Source organism: Arvicola amphibius, chromosome 5, assembly GCF_903992535.2.
Source record: "Arvicola amphibius chromosome 5, mArvAmp1.2, whole genome shotgun sequence".
Lineage (NCBI taxonomy): Eukaryota > Metazoa > Chordata > Mammalia > Rodentia > Cricetidae > Arvicola > Arvicola amphibius.
Genome location: NC_052051.1, coordinates 143512795 through 143536215, shown reverse-complemented (window position 1 = coordinate 143536215; position 23421 = coordinate 143512795). Strand labels below are relative to the sequence as shown.

General features: G+C 43.2%; 1 protein-coding gene across 9 annotated transcripts in view; it reads right to left on the bottom strand.

The window, feature by feature from the left end:
* The window catches only part of Tcf4 (transcription factor 4), a 348878-nt gene that overhangs the window by 161767 nt on the left and 163690 nt on the right, over positions 1-23421 (bottom strand). For 7 of the 9 annotated variants that reach the window (XM_038330326.1, XM_038330325.1, XM_038330329.1 and 4 more), the window contains exon 6: positions 9147-9208. In XM_038330326.1, the coding sequence (XP_038186254.1) occupies positions 9147-9208 (62 nt within the window). Of the gene's footprint in view, positions 1-7224; positions 7316-9146; positions 9209-23421 lie in introns of those variants that run through there. The other 2 variants (XM_038330334.1, XM_038330333.1) reach the window with 2 other exon arrangements.

The window sequence follows — 23421 nt, the reverse complement described above, 5'->3', positions numbered from 1 at the left end:
GGAGATCCTGATGAAATGCCAGTTTCAAGTCTCAATCCCCTCAAAATGTGACTTCTCCCTTTCTTAAATACAAAGACAGTCTGACACAATCAGTGCCCTGCTCTGAAAAAAAAGCAGTATTTGCATAACAGCAAGGTGGGAGCAAACACTGCCCGACGGCCTTTCCACTGGGGTGCTGGGGTACTATGATCTACTTCCAACAGATAATCCTCAGCCCACTGTGACCAGGTGGCCGTATTTCAGGACATTCCCTTTGGTGCTTCGATGAGTGAGCCCACAGAACCAAATCCACACACACGTGAAAAATGAACAAAACCTGCTCGAAAGAAGAGGCGTGTCAAGTCTAGGCAGGTAATGCAATGAGGCCCAACAGCAAACTCAGTAACTTTCTAAAGGATTTCTTTTGGGTGAGGGAGTTAATTTGCATCTTCTGGTATTATGGACACTGTAGTCTTGGGGTTCACTTTAAGGAGTTTAAGTAAACATTTCCTTGATTATGGAATGATGTTGTACCCAAGTTTAGACACAAGAACATCACTGTTGAAGGTTATCCTGATTCTGAATCGTATTTATAAAAAAAAAAAAAAAAAAAAAAAAACAACAACAACAACAACAAACTTGAGTGCTATTCTCATTTCTACAAGACACAACGATATATGTCAGCACGGAACTTTCTTGGGCACACTGTAGAATTATGTCAATATTTTAATACTGAGCGATTTTCCTTTCTCTATACATAATAGAAATACAAAAGGAACAATTAGAGTCTGAATTTTTAATAATTATCAAAAACTCCCAACACTCTACATAAGAGAAATGAAGTTAATCCTAAATTTTCATGAATTTATAATATGGCTACTAAATGTCTAAAACTTTGGTAGTCATAGATCATCTCAAAACACATGATGGCTTTGTATATACTCCTCCTGAACTGTGCAAGACTACCCTATATTCTTAACCCATGTCCTGTTATTGAATATACTGCACAAATAGGTTAAATGGCATTGTCAGGAAATGACTGGGTCACATTCTAGAGACCATTAAAGCTATTGTTTGGGGATTTTACCTTACACTGTTCTGGTGTTTGGGGGACAATAACCTGATTTGTTATGAATCCAAATGCGTCATGGCAAACCTTATTCTGCCAGCACCATGTGACAACCAAGGCCAACAGAGGATCTGTATGTTTTAAAGGAAGTGTCTGTGCCATTGCTAAAATGTGAATTGGCATATTCCACCCCAGCCTTCTCACAGGAAATCCTCGTTGATTTTGAGGAAACGGCACACGCTAACACTGAGGATGTTACTAAATAGATTATTCACACAATATGTTTTTCTCAGTGCGGGGCAGTTTGGATGGCAGGACACGGCCTGGTCCTCACTGCCAATCTGAACAGATCTGAGCGAAGACGTTCTGTCATGAACACAGCGATGGTCTATACTTCTTCAGGACCAGGAAACCCACAGAGCATATTTTTCCTAGATAAGACCGAATGCAGACCTCGGAACTTAGAACCCCAGGCACAATCTGGGGTAGCAGGGAAAAGGGGTTCTGTCTTTGAAACCAGACATGCCAAAGTTAGAAACGCATCTGACATTTTACTTAGAGTGACTTGGAATCTACCTGCTCCATGTATTTGGGTTCTATTTCTTAGAACCATTAAATGGGAGTAATTAACAGTCACTCTAGAGGTTTATATTGGCACCTAACATTAGTTCCCAGCCTTCCTTGAGTCTGGCCCAAACTGCCTTTTAGAATTGTACTCACTTTGGTTTAATTCGTCAACCACATCTGGATGGAACAGGGAGGGGATTATTTACAGTATCTTGCTGATTCCTCACAGAGCAGAGTCTAGAGTAGGGCAGCAACCCACGAGAGTGAGTGGGTCAGTGGCTAGCTGCCAGCTCCGAGTGGTTTAGCAGCAATAACCCGGTACAGAAAAACAGGACGAGACTTTGGAGAAATGGCAGGGCTTATTGCAAGGCTGACCTAACAGCTAACAAAACAACAGATTTATTTAAAAAGCCCCAATTTTAACTAGAGAATACTAGTGTTACCCTTGCAAAGATATATGTCACTGGCTACTTCTACCTCCTATCAGGACTTTTCTGATCAGTTTCTTGGGCCCTGACTACATCTCTTATCACTAGATTATACGAGATTGGGAAAATGCTTCACTGCAGTTTGTAGCCCACAGGCAAGGGGCATATTAAAATCAGGGACTGCTGACATTACACTATTATCCTCATGGGACATCAAAAGTTGTGGCATAAAAAAAAGGAGGGGGGATGAAAGAAAGCTCTTCCCTAGGGAGGGCTGTCAGCTGCACACGCAAACATTAGGTTATTATTATTGTCAACTCAAACAAGTCATCAGTTTGAGTGCTGGGGTGATGGTTCAATAAGTAAAGGGCTACACTAGCATGAGAACCTGAGTTTAGATCCCTCACACCCCCCCCCACAAAACAGTGTGTGGCAGGGCGCACTGGTAACCCCAGTGATGCGGGATGTGGAAATAGGCAGATCCTAGTAGCTCACTGGCCAGCTAGCCTAACAGAAACAGTGGGAAAACCTGTCTCCAAAATATAGAGGGAGATAGAGAAAGGTACCAGAGTCGACCTCTGGCCACCACCCAGGTAGCCACACATGAGAGTACTAGCACAGACACACATGCATATACCACGCACCAAAGGGTAATTAATTAATTAAAACAAGTCCACTGGAAATCCAGCGATTCACATAGTTTCATCAGCACACACTAAAACTATCCAGCGAACCGCTTGTGGAGAAAAAGTATAATTATCTACTCCAAAGGGTCACCATTTGGAAGGCAGGAAAGCTTTACAACAGAGTGGTCTAGGGAGTGTCCGGTTATCCAGATGATCCAATGAGCATTGCCATTAGTCCAGTGTCCTGGTGGGATGACGAGGGCACACTCTACGTCATCCCCGAGACCATCTCCCCAGAAACGCCCAGCCTGAACCCCAGAAAGCATTTAAACCTGCTTCTCAGACTAGACACAAGCACGCAGTGAGCAGATTACACAATGTCACATGTCTAGAAAAGGGGACACTGTAAAGGCAATCACACTGGTCTCTTTGAGGCGACCACTAGCAAAGCAAACAAAAAGAGTGATTGCTCTAATATGAAATAGATGATAAAGAGGTACAAAACCCAAATGCCATACGTCAATGCAATAGTTTTTAAAATGGGAACATTTTCATGGAAACATCTGAAGCAATGAATGTGAACCAGGAAGAAGAAATTATTGATAATTTCTTCAGTGGGTATAACAGTATTTTAGTTAAGACATGCATGCACCCTATTTTTAAGAGCTGTATCTTTAAAAATCTAGGGTAGAAATCTTAGCTCTGTCACTTAAAAATAATTTTTAAAAATATACGTTTATAGGTTATACAAAATTATAACAAATATTAACAGCTCTGTATGTGAAAGATGCATGCCATTTCATCCTACTATTTTTTCAAATTTTCTGGGTTCTTAAAAATGTTCCCTAGGTGAGATGCAAAATAAAAACATGACACGTCTATAGGTCCTACCTACTCAGGATGCTGTGAGATCAATTGAGCCTGGGAGTTTGACACAAACTTGACTAGGCAAGCACAGATACAAGGATGGATGATAGACAGACAGACAGTAATGACAGACAGGTAGATGGTAGATACATACATATATACATACATGCACACATATGTGCATGATGCATACATAGAAGACTATGAAAGTGAACACAGTTCCTTGGTCTCTTTTAACATCCAAACAGGAAAAAGTCGGCAGGGATAAAGGGAATCCCTTTCTCTCTCTCCTCAGCTCCCAACACATCCCTAGAAGATCAATAATCCATTTTGATCGGTATGATGAAAGAAAAGATTTGTTGTCTGCTTTGGTGAGTGTTGGTGTCTTTTTGAAGCGGGTTATACCTATTAGAATTCCCCAAAAGGACAGGCATCGGCCTGCCAAGCACTGCTCCATGACAGTCACGACAGCACACTTAGACCAAACTCAGAGACTGAGATGTCCAAGGCCATCCCTGCTGCAAACACCCTGCCCCACAGTTCACTCAGACAGAGCCAAGGGATCAGATCAGCACTTTGAGCTTTGGTTCTCATAGCACACCCACCAGAAACACAGAACATTTACGATCACCTTCCTGACAGCTACACATGTAGAAAAAAATGTCAGAAAACAAACAAACAAACAAACAGTCAACAAGTAGGTGAAGGCCAGGTAGACTGTCAGCTCAGAGACCCGTGCAGTGTCTCTCCGGAGACAGAAGCTGTGAGAGCATTTCAGGTTGGAAGGAAAGGCTTCCCATGAATGTCATTTTCTAACTACCACAGCACAGAAAAAGATGCCCACAACTCCATTCACAAACATCACTGTCCAAACTTCATTCCCTCTGATGCTTGCCAACAGCAATGCCGAGAAAACAAAAGGAAGGTCTTCCTATTTTGAACCTGTCAGGCACACGATACCCAACGCAGGCTAAAGCGGGCTCGGCCTTGGCTCTCAAGGAGTTTCTGGGGTCCTGGAAGTAGCCAGTATCCGATGAAAATAATAATGCGAAATGAGCAGCAATGCCACAAGGGAAAAGCAGAGGGCTGGGGTGGTGTCGGACATAGGAGCTGCGCTCAGGAACAGCACAGAGGATTGAGGTTGAACCAAGTACAAGCAGTCAAACACCAAATGCCATTAGAAAGCCAAGCGGGCTTCGGCACCACGGCGTCTAAGTAGTCATTTTCATGGCAAACTAAAAGAGATCTCTGTCTTTTTAACTTAGCTCTATGTTTTTCTATTTTTACTTGGGGGGGATTTTTAAAAAGCTTTAAAAAGAACCAAAGCTTTAGAATTACATTAGCTGTAATATTTTTACACCCCCAATCAAATATTTAGAAGAAAACCCCCATTCTTACATCTATAATTCATCTCCGAGTCAATGACATGTTTAGTCTTAGGGAACTACAGCTACACAAAGAAATAACTTCTTTCCTAGATGGCTTTAAAGCTTCGGAAAGTTAACAACAGTCTGCCGGCTTAATTAAATACAGTTCTAAGTCATTCTATCAGCTCTAATATCTACACATCCAACATCATCCATGCAGTCCTACGTCAGCAGCTGCTCCATGGGAGCAAGCGTGGCTGAGGGCAACACGGGACTCAACGACTTGGCTAGAGGGAGCAAGGTACGGACTTGGCTTGTCAGTGCAGCCCAATAGAGATTTCAACATATCGCTCATCTTCGGTGTCTTTGAAATGGAGGTCAAATGTAATATAGATCCATGCCTTGAATAATCTAATTAAGGCAGGCAGTCAAAAAGCTTTATCAAGGTCGGTAGGAATGACAGATTTTGAAAACATATCAGTACAAGGGGACATCACTTGGCAGAGAGCTCTCTGAAAGGGTCAGTCACCTGGGAAGCAAGAAAGGCAGTTCAGGCCAGCTCCTGAAACACGCATTGGATTGGACTTGGAGGTAGAGCTCAGCTTCCCAGTTATCAACTCCCCACCCCATACACATACACACACACACACACACACACACGCACACACACCTCGTAGTTACCATTGTCAAATGTCTATTCAGGTGAAAACGTACACACTCAAGATCATCAATTCTGCCACCCTTGTCTCGCATAAAAAACGAGTAGAATTCGACAAAATTTTAACGTCTGCAAATTGATTGTGTTCAGCTCAGGAAAAAAAAAAGACCCCAAAGGCAAGTCACTTTCCCCCCCGCCCCCCCGCCACCCCGTCCCGTTTCTTTTTGTTATTGCAGCGTGATCCACTAGGAATTCTATGCTGGCTCTTACAGAATTAAGGTTGGGCTAAACTGCGAAAAAGTTGATTTTTCACTCATTTGTGTTGCTGTCAAACTTTCCATTATAAATTTTATTTTCTCTGCCAGTAAAAGTAATATGAGGTTGTGAGTTGGCAAGAAAAAATTTAAAACTGGGGTGTGATTTCCGTACACCAATTTGATGTAAATTAGCTTCTCTGTATTTTGTGAGAGTCTTGAAAAGCCACTTTTGTCTACGCGATTTTCAAAGTTGCAAAAAGTCAGTTATGTGTATTTCTGATAACTTCACGTGGAAGTATATTGATGCACTTATTTATATTGCTCATTTTTAATGAATCTAAATTAACCGATAATAAAGAACCTCGTGGCTTTCTCTTTTCCTGCGAAAATATTCACTTTTAGAAAACCATGTCTATATCCAGTAATATTAAGTTCTTAAGAGAAACACATCCATTGCTTATATGCACACACGCGTGCGCGTGCACACACACACGCACACGCATATCCACATAGGGAATGCTGATATAGCACAGTGATGTCCTTTTGTAACCCAATACATCTCACGATAATAAATAAATCCTCCAGGACAGCGGTTCACTACCTGTTGCTACCAGCACTATTAGTGCAGAATGAGCAAAAAGCCACTGGAACTAGATTAAGCATGCTCCCTCAGAACACTGGGACTAGAATAAGCATGCTCCCTCAGAACACTGCTGATCCCTATAGGTTCACAGGCTTCATTGTTATCATAAGAAAAGGCGGCTTTGCAGCTCCTCTAAAGGTTTTCTGTCCAGCATCTCACTAACTAGTGAACAGGAGAGAAGGAAAGCTCCCCTCCCCGAGAGACTCACCTTGTTACACAGTGGGGGATCATTTCAGCTGTGCTCTGCTATTTAGACTCCGAGCCCCAGACACAGGGAATCTGCCTTTCTTTGGGGGGTTTGTTTTAGCTCAAGTAGTAGACAAGGGTTCAAAGAACAATGCAGCTCAAGAGAAACCGACTGACTGAGAGACAAACTGGTCTGCTCTTGTCTCAAATTCCACAGAAAACCGAAATCCAGACTGTGGACACATTCTAGTCTCCAGGCCCTATTTCCCCACGCTGGGAATTCTCCACACTTCCCTTTTGTTAACCTTAAGCCTCCCACTGTTTAGAGGTGGACACTGCTGAGACCAAGCTGAGCACACAGACAGCCAGTTCTTGCACATGAAGCAGAAGTAAAAGTGGAGGCAGTCCACACTCCCAGCTAGACTCTGAAGGTCTCTCAAGAGAAGCAAGAGCAGCAACATCCCCAACATATAAAAGAATTTTCCTGGCTAGGAATGAGTCGAGGTCCCGAAATGTCAGCCCTCACACACTCCAGGCAATCACCTCAGCTACCCCCACGTCCCTCTCCACTTCTCACCTTATGTTTGGAAAAAAAATTAAGTTCAGTTTCACCCGAGGGAAGTATTCCCAGAAAACGGAGGGAGAGGGGACTTCGCGCTGCACACACACACACTGACTCCCACGGTCTGGATGACGCTTTCCCAAGTTCAGGGGCCTCGGGCTTACTCAGCAGAGGAAATCTATGTCTATGAGGAGTCGTGCCAATTCCTATTAGTAAGAAAGGATACAGGGACTAGGAAGCCTATCCTCTCAACGGCCAGCGAAAAATAGAGACCTATGCCATGACCATCGGCAGAAAGGAAGGATGCTGTCAACTTTCTTCTCCCCAAAACACTGGCGACCTCTGCCTTGACCCCCAGAAACCAGACCCACAGGAACCGGCTTTTCTGCAGAAATTGCGAGCTCTCCACCAGAGCCCCGGCTCTGCAAGGCTGCTGGCCCAGGCTATCTGCCCCAAACATGTGCACTCACATTCCAAAGATGTTTCCGCTGCACGGGAATGCTGTAAATTTCTTTCCTGCAGGATTCTTTCCACCCAAACTGCCATGGGCTACCCTCCTGCAAGGGTTCTCAACCAAGCGCTGAGCAGCTCATCGCTGGGAGAATCTTTTACATGCCGAGTCTGACTGAATTGGCAACTGGGCCAGAGGAGTCAACTTTTAAAATGCAAATGTATACAGCAGGGAGGGGAGAAAAAACCCTCCAGAACCAATCCTCCAGAACTCTACCTTCCTGGTAGACGAGTGTGGCCGGAAAGGAGAGCTTCTTCAGTGCCCAGCTACATTAAGGAAGCATATGTGGGCTTACATTTCTTAGGGATAAATAAACAGGTTGTTTTTTTTTTTTTAAAAAAAAAAATCCCAAGTGTATCTTTTTTCTTTATCATTGAAGAAACTAGGAGAGTACGAGGCTCAGAAGCCGAAGGAGCCCTTTTCTGCCCAGAAACAAACGAGCGCCTGCTTTTTCTCTCGGTGAAGAATAGAACGGTACAAGACTCTGGGTATTAAAGGGCATTATTAAATTTTAGTGAAAGCTTTGGAAAGCAGTTCTGTTCTTTAAAACTACAGATTAAAATATGTATTTTCAGCATGATTGGTAATAAGACTAAAATTCAAAAAAACTTATAAAGTGGGATTGTCAAGAGAAAAGCTTCCACTTTTGCCTATAGGCAGTATTCTCAGAAATGGGCTCTCTAGAGAGTTGAAAGTATTTGTGCAGAGGGCACAAATACACATATGGGTGCATGAGCATGTGCACATACATGCACACACACACACACACACACACACACACACATATACATACACACATACACACACGCTATACCTTTGTGTTACCCTGGCGTTTTATTATTTAACTAAAGTACTCTTCTTTTCCTGACTCATGCATGCTTCCCTTGCAACGGCTTAGCTGTTAGCCTGCTGGCCTTGACTTCTGGCCAAAAACAATCCAGAAACAAAAAGGGACAGCAAATCATATTTTCACAGACATTTTTATCTCTCAGTCCCACCCTGTTTTCACACAACTTCATATAATCCCTAAGAAAACTATAATTTCGAGCAACGCCACCCGAACCCTGGATCTGATGCACTGAACATTTCTTGGGTGAGAAACTGTTAAGTTCTTAATTGCAAATAAACTCTTTCGATGGACCCACTTTCACGGACATCGCTGGTTTGCAAACAAGACCTGGGGTAGCGGCTGATGAAAAGCAAGCCAGCGGATGGAGTCTGAGTCTGCCGAGCTCTAAAAATAAGATGTTTGTTAGTTCTAAGCCCTGAGTTGCTCCGCTCTGTAAAGACAGCCATTGGGAGGCTCTCCACCCTCCGGGCACCTTAGCTTCACCACTGAAAACACCATCAATAATCAAAGCTGCGCACAGCCCTGTCATTGCCCAGGTCAGCTCTCAACTCTTCCCCAACCAAGAGGGGCACTTACCTGGTGGCAACCCTGCACGTTTTCTCTCCCATAAGATGAGTATGAGCCCCTTTCTGTTTTACCTGCCAAGAGAAACAATAAAATAGTAAAAATCGGGCTTCTTCCTTTAAAGAAAACCTCCCCTGCAGGTAACAGATATCCACTCCCAGTCCCCGATGTTTACATACGTGAAGGAGGCACTACTGGCAATGTATGCAAGCAAGAGAGGGAATAGCACTTTCTCACTCCAGCGACAAGAAACTGGAAAAAAATATCCTTCATTCCTATTCTTAGCCAAACTGCTCCACACTTCCAAAAACTGTCATTCCAGTGGCCTCCACTTTCTCTAACAAACAAACTGTCATTCCTTATTTTCACTTTCTTTCTCCCTCACAAAATTTGAACAATTTCATTTTTATTTACACAGCAGGCAAATGATCTATGTAATGACCCTAGTCTTGTAATTCCCATTGATTATATTGACACTTAATGGGGAGGCCAAAGCTAATCAATCACGGGCTCTCCAGATGGTGAATCTAGCAAAGAAACTGTTCAAAATTCTAAGCCCCCCCCAATCTCTCTCTCCTCCCTTTTAAAAACTCTTTCACAGGAGTGATCCCATCATGATCAACACAATGATGGAGAGAACACTTGAGAAAGGGGGCTTGGAAAATCACCTATTCTGAATCCAAGTTCAGACTCTACCAGGAGACCCAGCGGGCCCTAGGATCAGGCTTTTGAATGTCTTGTCCCAAATCCATACTCCACATGTATCTCCACGTGTATCTACCTGCTCAGGACAGGTAGAGCATCTCTACTGCCGCTGAACTACACATGCAGAAGAACCCCAGGGTGCGTGCTTTCTCTGTGTAGACTTTAATACAACGTGCATTACAAGAGGTATTATTGAATTCAGTTGGTGGTGTTGGAAGGGTTGCTCTAGAAAACCGACCATACCAAATGACAAGGAGCTAGTGGGGCAAGCCAGTGTCCAGGACCTCACTCCACCCAAGACGGAAGGGCGCATCTCTCAAGATAGGCATTTTGAGGTGCACTGTGCTCGACAGACAGCAGTATGCTCTTCTCCTGTCCCAAAGGGAAATTCAAAGCTTCTATTTTGAGGTGCTGAACCAACATCCTGTTAAAGTTTACAGATTTTCCTTCTCCATTCAACACGAATGCTGACAGGAACAGTAGCCATTTTCTCTTTGGGTTCAATGTCAATGTTATCAGAATAAGACTCCCTGACAGCACACACAGAATGTGCCTTCGGGAACCTTATCTCTGGTGTAAAGTGTGTCCTGTGTCTGTGTCAATATATTAACACATCCAATGGAGAATTATTTTCAAAGAGAACAAATTCGGAATCTTAAGTCCATACCCCACCCCCGTATTAGCTTTTCTCCCGATTTTAACAAAACTCAGACTTAGGAAAACTATACTTCTTCCATAGTGTCCAGTGTAAACTAGAAAATCGATGACCGTGTCAGCCTTAACTCCAGGGAAATGAGACCCCATCACACAGAGTGTCGGTCCTGCGACATAGAGTGGAGGGCGGATCAATTTACCTGTGCCCACTGTACATGTGGTCACACAGAGATTGTGCCCATCTGTGTCATGGATGCTACCCTAACCTCTAACTTCTCCTTGTCACTAACACTATCAGCAAAGGTGTGACCTTCATGAGCAATATCAAAAGACACATGCCCTTCCCTAAGCTCTTACACACAAGAAACCTTCAAGTATATCATGACATATTTGATTTAGACACCAGTCCCGGTTAACTACTTCATGGGAAGACAGACAGGAAGGCAGAAAGAAAAGTTGTAGGAATATGAAAATATAATGTCCTCATTTGGCAATTCCCAAATATTGGATTCTAAGATGTGGGCATAAGATAAAGTGCCTATTTTGGTTCCATTGTTTTTTTTTTCCTCTACAGGATACTACCACCTGCTATGATTTCCAGAACTCATCTCTACCATACATAACTGGAGAGAATGATTTTCCTACCAGCATTTGTCTTGCTACAGATACATAAGCCGGGCTACTCCTTCTATTAAAATAATGAAATAGGAAGGGCAGACACAGAACAAGAGAGTACAAGAGAAATCAGGTACGGAAAAGGAAGACAGAAAGGACAGAAAAGAAGAGCAATGGGTTAGGAAGGGAGGGGAGGAGGCCAGAGACAGGAGGAGGAAAATAGGAATTCACGCAATAGAGAGTCCCCAAAGTACTCTTGGCTTCATGGGCCCAGCATTCTTTACTATCATATCAGATACAGACTGCTTAATCTTAATTTCGCTTGTTAAAAAATATTTATCCAGATACAAAAATAAACCCACTGCAAATTACAAGTTGTCAGGGTTAAAAATCTACTCCTGTTTGTGTGGGGGAGGATGAGAGAACAGCACAGACATGAATCATTCTCCCGTAATTTGAGTGTTTCCATGACATCAATGGGCACCGGTCCAGGACTCTGTCGAAGTCTGCGAGGTACCAAAGAGGCAGCGCAGCCAGCGGGAGGCTCGGAGGTGGACTAATTTTTTTTTTCCCAAGGATTATGCTCCTTGGGAAGGTCTCATCTGTACGATCCACTTTCACTATCAAATGGATCGCTGTGGAGATCATGGGCAAACACATTTCATCCTAATAGTGGGAGCCTTTAACTTTATTGCAGCTTTTTGTTCCCCAATTCAGCTATAAATCTGCCCTCAGAGCCCAAAGCCCTCGTTGGGAGGGAAGTAATCCGGGACTGTGGACAAAGCCCAGAACCTCGCAAACATCAGATTTTCTTAGTGCCATCGTTTTTCAAATGATACAAAGCAGCCATTTTAAAATGGCACCTCACTTTCCATAAAGGAAAAAAAAATCATGCATTTCGTGTAAGTTGCCCATTAAAACCTAGGCATGGTCTTGATATGAATTTTCTAGTTTGAATTCACTGGAATGTTTGTTTAAAGATAATGGAACTTTGAAGCTCACTGATAAGATGTCTGAGTAGGACCCTTAAGGAACTATGTATGCTTAGAAACACAAAGGCCCTAAATAGCTGTGTCTCCTCTATGTCAGGCATGAATTTTGTCACTTATATAAACCGGCTGGCACACAGAGCCTGTTTCCTCCTCTCTCCATCCTTTACCAACCACCCTCTGCCCCACAACCGCCACGGGCACTCCAAAGGAGCTCAAGATTCCATTTCTCCAATATTTAAAAGAGACAGCGGCCATGGCGATGCGCAAGCCCCGCAAGCCCACTGCGGAGTTCTCCAGACAACCCTCCAGTACTAGAATGCGACAGCCGCTGCGGATATTTTTTTGGCACAAAGACAATGGTGGCAGTGCCAAGCCCCATGGCTAAAACTACTCAAAAGAGGCATAGGGGTAGCATTAATCGCTCAAGTCTTTTACTGCATGGAGTACTGTTGTCCATATTTTAAAAACTAAAAGTACCCGTTCGTAACATTTGTTGTAGACCCACGAATTGGGGGAGGGGGAGGGCCTGCGAAATAGAGATGAAAACCCAATCTTGTCCGGCATTTGATTCCTTTTTAAACCGAAAAGGACCAAATGTTAAATTTCGCTGCTGGAAACAATTTCCGTGCAGGAAGCCAACGGCCTGACCTGATGCAGGAGGTCGAGATGGCTGTGTGATAGCGACTGAGAGGAGCTTCTGTGCTAAGTCCACATGCTAAACCACTTCTCTTCTCCAGCAAGGCTATATGCACACAAGGAACATGAAACGCTGTGTCTCCCCAATTAAATATGAAGAATGCTGTAAATGAGCAGACACAGCGCCCGTCAATCAATCCTGGAGACAAAGGAGATCAACACGCAGCCTCTTGTCTAGGACAGGTCGGTGTCTACAGTGAGCCAGTGATCCAGGAAGTCAACATGGGTGTTGTTCAAATCCAGCCCATCCTAGGCTGAAATCTATACTTAAATGTGATTGTTAAAAATGGCACCACATGGCAGTCAAGAAAGGATTTGCTTCCTTTTTCTGTTGTTTTTGCAAACCTAATCCCAGCAGAAAATATCCAACCATTTGCAATTTTTAAGGCCAATATTTTTGCTGACCCTGACAATAATCTCTTATCATGTTGTCCCAAAAAGCAGGAGGAAAATTTGTTGTTGTTATTGTTGTTGCAATTTGGGGGCAGTGCAGTTAGCAAATATCTTAAGAACCCAGATTCCATCTTTCGATAATCTATTATTTGTCGTTAGACATCTGATTTTCCTTCCAACATATCATGGTATCCTGCTGCAAGGAAATGGAATGGTAATGAAAATACTGCACGGAGGAAAAATGGGCTCAGAAACCATTCCACTCACAGGGGTAGTTAGCATCACCTTTGGTAGATTAGCGCACCTGGGCTCACACAATAGCGTAAAGCCACGCGGAAAGATGCAGAGACAGACAAGAGTAACTTCTTTGTGGGATGATGTCTGGAGGTAAGCTCAGGCACAGAGAACATGCCCTGGTGGTTGATCAGCAAGAGAGTTGGGTCATATTGGGGTGTATGGCCCCTGTTTTGTAAAGGGCCCCTCTCACACTTCAATCCAGGTGGAAGATTTTTTTCCCCCCACCACTGAAACAGGAGCACCTGTATGGTGGGACTCCGCCTTCTTTTCAAAGCCTTGATGAAAAATTATCTGATCCCATAGGACAATACCAGTCAGGCTATTTCCCTGCTAATCCTCGTTCTGGGAACTGAAGAATGAGCCTTTTGTTCCTCTGCATCAGACTAGGGAACACATCATACACATGCTTGACTTAGAATAAATTTCTGCTCCTGTCCCAACACCAACTATCGACGCTTACCCTATTACTTTGTGCTTCTGGTCTAATACAGCGAAAGGGCCGGTCCACTAAGCAGTAACTAGAATGTTCAGGAGTAATGAAGACACACTGGTGATGACTTAGAATCCTCCCATCCACATGGCTGTCTCTCCATGTCCTGCCCAAGCCAGAAGAGCCGAGATCACCCCACACGAGCCACTACCCAGAGGGTTCTACGCATGGTATCTAACTAAACAGCAAAACAGCTGGCAAGGCAGGCAACATAAACACCATGTAACAGATGGGGAAACTGAGGCACAGAAAACTGACCAAGTCCATGCAGGTCTAAGTGGCAGGGTCAGGATTCAGATCCTCGCCTCTCTACCTGCGATGCTGAAGGTATTTTAAGAAAGCACAAATAAACCAGAGGCCAACACTGAAGCCTCTGAAATCCCAGAGCTCAAAACACTCATGAATTTGATATGAAATTAATGAAAGTGTCTTATAGGCGGTGATAATTTACATTTACATGGTGTTTTATTCCTAAAAGGTCTCTAGATACTTTATGGCTGTACAAATGATGTACACAGAACCTGTGACGTCTCACAATTAACTGCCACTGTCTTCATGTTAACTCAAAGCAAGTAATTAACAAAATCATGGCAAAAAACAGCACTTATCCACATTCTCTATGTAGAGAGCATAACTTAACTGTCTATTAAAATACACAGAGAAGAATGATGAGAGGAAAGACATAATTATAACATAGGGTAACACGATCACTCACAAGCGTCTTCTAAGGGAGAACAATCCTACAATGGGCCCCAGAAGTCAGATGGGAAACTAATAGGAAGGATACAGAGACTGGTTCAAGTCATCTATGACCTTCCTCCAGAGAGGCAACTTGGATCTTGAAGGCTTTTAGATGTCTTGCAGGGAGGATGTAGTTCACTGAGAAGGGTGTTTGCTGAACCGACGGGAACATACACCCCTGCTTCTATCTTTGTTTTGTGTATTGATAAACTCCTGACAAATTTAAAGAAGTACAGGGATAACAGATACACAAGACTATGTAAGATTGATACATGTTTGTAGTTTTCAAACAAGCAATCAAAGCTTATTTTTAAAACTGTAAATTAGTATAATATTTGAGTTCTTCGTTTGGTGATAACTCAAAAGGCTCCTGTGTCTTGTGGAAATCAGTACCTCTCCACATCATTTTTAACGAGTTGGTCAACTTTAATTATCCCTGACCCCCATATACAGGTGAGAGCATGAGTTCTATAAAACCGAATGTGACATTATCAATCAGATGTCCAAAGTCTCAGAGATGAGAGCTGGTTTCTCCTGCAGAATATAGAATGCAGGGTCTATATACCGGACAGTGCTATCTTCTCCCACAGGCATTTAAAATGCCAAATTCCAAATAAGTTCCATACTGAAAGGATCATAACTCTCTCCCAGTATATAGACCAGTCACGCAACACTGAAGAAATCCTTTCCTCCCTCCTTTGTAAACTGAGGACAGCGAGAAGCAGGAGAAAAGACAGGTGCGTAATGAGAACCACAAACCGGCCATTTTCTCAGAACTGATACTCCTTCAGGATAAACTAAGGTACTCAGCAATGAATGGTCTGTCTGTCTATGTCTGTCTGTCTGGTCCTTCAAAAACCAGTAAGCCTGGGCAGCCTCTCATGGCTAAATCACCTCTTCTATCTTAGGTACGGCACGGCCTTCAGAGCCATGCGCAATGAAATGCGACAAAGGTAAAAAGTTTGATATTTTACCCAAACTATTCCTTCGGGGGACCAGCTCTGTTTTGGGGTCTGTCGTCCATTCTCCAGCTCTGCTTCGAGGCCTATAGTCCATTCTCCTTAAAGTACTTACATTAGCAAAGTGCTATACTGAACATTAAGGAAAGTAGCTTACGTTAGAATATAGTAACACACTATATCCCAGGAATTCATCCTATAGATTCTGTGTTTATACAGATGCAGTCACGGAAATGAAGAGAGGGTTCTGCTGAAGCTGTGTAGGTCTGAGAAGGAGGGGCCCGAGCAGTCCCTGTGCTGAAGTCCTTTCTCGACAACATGCCACCTCTCTGAGGACTATTCTAGATGTCACTGTCTCTACACGACCACATCCATGTCTCCAAATAATTACATTCAGTTTACAGAGCCTAAGAGTTCTCAGGTCCCTGGCCAGAAGAAAAGGTCTCCGTGCACGCGCATTTCAAGTGACCACTCCGAGACAGATTCAAAACCACCTTCTTACTGCCAAAAAGAAATGGTGCCCTGGGTTATTTCCCAGTTTCCCAGGCACTAGATAGCAACAGAGAAGCCAACCCCCTCATGCATTGTCTTCCATGGAGGCATATGTTAGCAAGAGAAAGCGTGTGACTTCTATGTATTATCTTCCAAATGCAGGAAAGTCTTTCATTGGAAATAACGCTAATTCCACAGAGTGTGCAATTAATCAGCATAATCACGGGGATAACTTAGCTGTTTGGGGAGGTGTGTCAAATAACTCCTTAAGGCCACTAAAGTACCACTTGAGCCACCAAGTAATGATTTTCTGAATCAGCAATTTGAACTAGGGTCCCCTAAAGACCCCAAGGATGGAGGGCAACCCCAGAAGCCTTCAACTTACTTGTAATGAGCGACTTCCCCGTGGCTTTACACACAGTGCCCCACACCGCTGCCTGCCCTGCCTTACAGTTTTCTCACAGTTTGAGTCTCCAAAGAACAGATAAAATTACAGCAACTGGGGGCCTGGAGGGGCCTGCAACAAACAGCCTGAGTAATTGCAATTTTGTTACATTTAATTTTTTTTAGGAAATAATTTCTGCATAAAATTGTGAAGAAAGTGCTAGAGAGGTGGCCTAGTGGCCAAAACCACCGGCTGATCCTCCAGAGGACCTGAGTTCAGTTCCTTGCGCCCACACGGTGACTGACAGACATCTGTAACTACAGTTTCAGGGTATCTAACGCCCTCTGCTGGTCTCTAAGGGAGCCAGGGCGCAAGTGCATAGACACACAGACAAAAGTCATACACATAAAATAGATTTAAAAATTTAAAAATAAAAGTAAAACTGAAAAAAGGTTGGGAGCTAGAGAGATAGTTCAGTAGTTAAGAGCACTTGCTGCTCTCCAGAGGACCCGTATCTGATTGTCAGCATCCATGGTGGCTGTTACTTTAGTTCCCTGGGATACAAAGGCCTCTCTAGCCTCCCAAGGCAAGGGGCACACATGTGGTACAGAGGCATATATGTAGGCAAAACACCTATATGCATAAAATAAATTCTTTAAAATTCTGAATGAGGAAAGCATTATTTTGTAACACAGATATCAAAGCAAGAAAGCTCAAAAATGTTTTTGTTGCATTCTGATACAGAAGGAAAGTCTCAGGATTGTAAGGAAAAGCTATCCTCAAATGTTTCAGCTATGATTAAGAACTCTATCAATCAAGAGGAAGACCACCCCCCCCTCTCTGTGTGTGTGTGTGTGTCTTTCTTTTCGCTCTTGTTTTTTAAGATAGGGTTTCTTAGTAGCTATGGAGCCAGATGTAGAAGACACTCTGTAGACCAGACTGGCCTTGAACTCACAGAGATGGCCTACCTCTGCCTCTGCCTTCGGAGTGCTGAGATTAACGGTGGTGTGTCACCACTGCCCAGCAAGGAAGAACCTTCTAAAAAAAACCTGGGGCAGGTGAAGTCATGCTCAGAAACACCCCCCGCCATGTGCGCGCGCACATGTGTGCGTGTATGTGTGCACGTGTGTTTGTGTGTATGCATGCATGTGTGCACGCATGCATGCTTGCACACATGTGGTTCTGGTGCATATATATAGGCTGCAGGCTGACAGTGGGATGTCATTGATCTCCTTTCCACCTTATTTTTTGAAAGGGGTTTCTCACTGAAGCGGGAACTCGCTGTCTCAGCTAGACTGGCCTAGCAGCAAGCTGTGTCACATGTCACTCTGCCCCCCCCCCCCCGTGCCAAGGCATAGATGAGTCCTGGCACATCTGGTGCTGAGGGTATGAACATGGGTCCTCCTACGAGTGCAGCACTTGACTCCCTGAGCCACCTCCCCGGTCCTGCATTTTATTTTATTTTTATTAGTAAAATCTCATCAGTTATGACAACCAATTTAATCAGTATACACCGCTCTACAGGTTATAGTGGATAGGCACTAAGAAACCTAGGAGCCTGATGTACAATTAAATGGAGATTTTGCAACACCCACCCAATCTGAGTCACTTCATAGGACAGGCAAGCTGGTACCCATGACCCCTTTAGACAACCACATCTCAAGGCCAGGGAGAGCTAAGTCACTCAGCAAGTGGGGTCTTTTTTAAATTCACTGAACTCATTCCTAAAGGGCAGTGGTTGCAAAGAAATTATTTTACACAATCAAGTTGATTCTTCTGATAAGCAATAGTGCCCACAAACACAGGAGCCCTTGACTTTGGTAAAGGCCGTTGTTTGCTGTGAGACCCTGGCCCAATGATGCCCAAATCAGCCCTTCTCCATTCTGTTCCTAGAGAGCTGTCGCTTTCTAATACAGATGGAACTCTAGACACTGACCCAGGGCTGTATGAATTTAAAGGCCCGATATACCCCATCCTGCTCCTCTACCCATACTCAGGGAAGATGAGCATTTAGGTCCTTCTCTCTCACAAGAAGATATGTGACATTTCTGCCCAGAAATAAAGAAACACCACATAAATTCGACTTTGTGGCTGGAAATTTTTTAAAAAGAATTTATTAGCAGAATTTAAGATAACTGATAGTAACAGTTTGCCACAGGAATCACTTTGCCTGATAAGTTGGTGTTCAATAAACAATAAAGTCTAACAGCAATAGTAACAGTGAATATCAAAATAAGAATGCCAAAACTCTGAATGAGCTGAAATAAGATTAAAGAAACTTCAGTATTAAGCGAACTCTAACGAAAACCTAGACATAGAGACTTGTCGTCTATGCAGAGAAAATATACATCTGAGCTCTGCATACATAAGTGGTGGCCACAATCTCAAGTTGAGTTTACAACTAACAAGAATATGTGATTGCTGGCATGGCGACACATGCCGGTAAGCCTGCTCTTAGGAGACCGAGGCAGAGGGATAGCAAGTTTGAATAAGCATAGACCAAACTAAGAGACTGTGTCTCAAAAGAGTGTGTGTGTGTATGTGTGTGTGTGTGTGTGTGTGTGTGTGAATGTATATGTGTAATTATCTTCTCCTAAACAAATCTCATATTTAATGTGATACTCAAGGCTACACAACTATAAGCAGAATAGATGTTGGGAAAATATAAAGTATGGTAGAGATATCTGAACAGAATCTGAATAGCACACACGTGCACATTATGTCTGTGACACGCATACACCCACAGCTCTGCATTTCCATGCTTTTTACCCCCATTTATTTCCATTCCCAACTTAATGAAAACATGCCCAATACATATATACAAACATATCCACACGTGAACATTAATAACCCCAGTTGTCTGTGTATCTGTAATATCTGAAATAATGACCTCTCAAGTTTTACTACTGGAACACCACAGTTGTGATCTACATTTTGTTGAGGGATTGAAGAATAGTAATCTGAATCCACAATGCAATCTAGATTATCTATAGAGAAGACAGAGCAGGAAGATTGGTAACCGTCAGAATTAAGGAGGGGTCATACTTTGTGGGCTCTTCAAAAACAAGAGGATGGGTCAAAATAACTACACTGTCAGGTAGACAGGGCCGGTTACTGTGCGACACTAGCGACCATTAAGGGAAACTGAGGCTCAAGGTAGAACAACACAAGGCAACTCTTCCTGCAACGTGATAATTAAGAGAAACTCCCTGTCTGCAGAAGAATTTAGTCAGAGGAAGTCAAGGAAGGGAGAGAAAGGAAGAGGGAAAAGAGGGTTCAGGAAACGAAGCAGAGAGTGGGGAAACAGAAAGGAGTGACGTCATCTCATTCATGCACTCAGGAGACCAAACGCGTCAGTGATTACAAACGTCAACCTTCACACCTAGAACCTGCAGGAATCATCATCTGCGTGTTTGTGGTATGAACCTGAGAACGACGACGCCAAGAAATAGTTTTTGGAACCCTCCTTGTGCATGCCATGTGGCAGAAGCTGGAGGGTCTGTGCTGGTGGTCACTCTCAGAGACTGCAAACACGTGACACTACTCATCAGGGAGATGGGCTTCAGGAATGAGGCCCAAAGCAAAGCAAGAAGACCTAGCAAAGCCTCACTGGAGACAATGATGAGGGAAAGAAGGGCACTGGCCACCCCAGGAGAAGTAATACAAAAGGCTGCAATGAGGACTTCATGTTAGAATCCAATTATTTTGGCAATATTAAATATATCAAAATAATCTTTTAAATGATGCTTAAATGATTTATTGAAAACCAATGGTAAAGTCATCAGAATCTAAACCTGGAAATACAGCCAACCAAGAATAAACTTACAGGATATATTGTTTCCTCATGGTCTAAGCCCTTTGACAGTTCCGTGTTTGGGAATTTGGGTGGGGTTTGTTTGCAAATAAGAGAAATTTGCAATGTAAAAACTCAAAGAACTCCAAAGCTCCAAAGTTTCTTTTACAGCAATTACTGAACTGATTCAATCACATGATCGTGGAGATACATAAAGAAAATCATTTACGCAAATGTAATTATTATAGAAAATGTAATGGAGCTTTGCCTACAGAGACCACTGCTATCTAGGAGCCTGTTCTTTATACAAAGTCCTGCTCTCCACTACAGGGAGGGATATGCACTACCAAGGATACCATCCTCCATAAAGTGACAGAGAGGTTCACCTTCTTAACTGTCCTTGAACAGTTCCATTCGTTGGCCTGGGAACCAAGAGTGATTTGTTCTTTTTAAACCTCACAGTCTGCAAAGGCAAGCAAAACAAAAACGATTCCGTTCAAAATGCCATCCTCACTGGCTGCAGGTGAACATGGCTCACTCAGATCTCCAAGGGCACTCAGAATGCCTTCATAAAGCACCAGGATGATGCAGACACAAGTTCACGTCTGAGAAACAAGAGCAACTGTGAAGGAGCCCTCCAGGTCACCCACCGCTTCCTGAGCATGGTTTGCCTTCTGTGGTCTATTCCCAATCAGACAAGCTAGAATTCATACCAAACATGAGCATGCTAAGCAAAGGAATTGTGGCCAAGCGAGTTATACACTTTAGGTGCCCTTTGAGCTATCAGTAAGTGTCGTCAAAGAGGGCCAAACCACACCCAAACTGAACCTCACATTCACTTCCAAGGAACAAATTAGTGACCATACTCAATCTTAAGTAACTACGTGGCCACAGAAAATATTTGACTAATGTCCAAAGATGAGATCAAAAGGAAAACTCAACCACCATGCACACCAACTTTAAAGAGTAGATTCCAATCGGAGTGGCCAGCAGAGGGCGCACATGACCCAACACAGCAGCCTTGGGCTAAGCAGGCACTCCCCAAACCTTTTTAAAGCATTAAACCTGACCAAATGTGAAGGAGGAGCATATGAGTTAGCTAGCAGTCACAAAACTAATCTCAATTTAGGATTACTAAGAAATACGAGTACATTATTATTTAATAGCTACTTTAACAGGGGCTCCTAGGCTGCTTTACGGGAAGCTGTTCCTTAAAAAGAGGCAATGTCTTCGCATACAAGCAAGCTTATGTTACTTTCCAGGGCTACTGCAATTTTAACAGGCCTATGAGGTCTATATTAGGAATTCCCCACAATACATGTATTTTTAGAAGTAATTTAAATGCTAAATTTCTAGCACATAACATTTTTTGTGAATTATATTAAGTTACTCTTTGAAATAGCATCTCTTTTAGTGTGTATCTCTCCGTATGCGCCATACACATCCATTCATCTTTGTGGCACTACAGCAAACCAGAATGTAGGGATTCGTGTCTGAATTCACATGCCCCTTACTGTTTTCCGTGTTCTGTGATCCCTTCGTCAGCGCCCACTTCTCTGTCTGAAACCTCTATGTTTTACTTGCTTTGGGGTCACAGAAAGTTACACCCAAAAAGGTGTTCCCAGCTCTGTGTAAGCAAGTATCTCTGGATAGGCACTGTTTATATAAGGAAGTGTTATTAAAAATGCTAAGGCCACACATCTCTCCCCGTGCTTTCAAAGCTTGAGATTTCTCAAACAATAGAACAAACTTAAAATGAAGGGGGGAAAAAGTGAATACACTAAGAAATACTGAATTCTACATCATTTTCCTTTGCAGGTAAAAATATTAAATAACCCACAGGAAGATTAACTTCTGATTTCAAATGGGTTACAATAAATGGACGGCTGCCAAATAAGTCTCAAATTGAAAACAAGTCTGGATAATTCATCGCCATTTGTCTAGCCACCTCAACGGCCATTTCAACCTTACCCCTAGTCCTCAACAAAAACATCGAAGCCAATGAACACATCCAGCAGCTGATTGCTTTCCTTCTTCTTCTTCTTTTTTTTTTTAAAGCAAATCTCTGCAGACTTGAGAGATGAACAGAGTCCACAGTATCTACAAACCAGGTGGCTTAGGTGGCACATAGGTCATGGCAAATGATATGCATCCTTTAACTGATGTGGCCACTCCATTTCTGCATTAAGCTAAAATGACGAGATTTTGTTATTCCTAAGCACTCAATTCTGAACTGTTTGCACAATCTGTTAAGTCCAAGCAAATTTAAATGATCCTGACGTGCAGCCCGCCAAGGCCAGTGATGGGGATAATGCCTCTTTACATGGGTAAAATTCTGTGGCATACAGGTCACTCTCTTCGGGGGAATCAACCGCGTGTCTCTTCTTTGCATTTCCAGCACAATCCTTCATCCTGAAGCCTGGAGCTGAGACTGAAATGCAAGAGAGGAGCCGAGTGCTCAAAGCAAAAATCTGCTTCCAGGACAATCCATTATATCTGACAAGTTAAATGTTCCATGGTCGGCCATATGGCACCAGAGCAGGCCCGACGATGGAAGAGGGGAGCTGGGCAAATGCATCACAATTAAGGAGTTTGGCTACACACTTTAGTTTGAATCACTTCTCTTTTTCCCCAAATTGTAAATGGTATCCCCCCCCCCCAAATTTTCATCTGAGCTTCTTTGAAAGCGAGTTCCTTTTTAAAGATATTCCACATTCCGGATAAGCGAATCAGGAAGTTAGGGCAGGTGGCTCTCAGAGAACCTTGCAGACCTGTAGGCTCATCCTTTCAGTCCCGAAACAAACAACAAGTAGACTTTAGCTGCTCGCTAGACTATTTAAATCAAGCTGGTCATGAGGTTGGAACATGTAAATGAATCTGGTGCAACACAACATGCAGCCAGTTTCTTTGCTTAAGTCTAAAAATATTAACCTTACGCACTCCACAACCACAATAGGCATGTTCCCATTTCTTCTGGGGCTCACTTAATATCCACCAACGGAATTACATGGAGACGACACAACTACCACAAATGCCGAGTCCAGTAGACAGTCTGAGAGCAATCTATGGCACTCA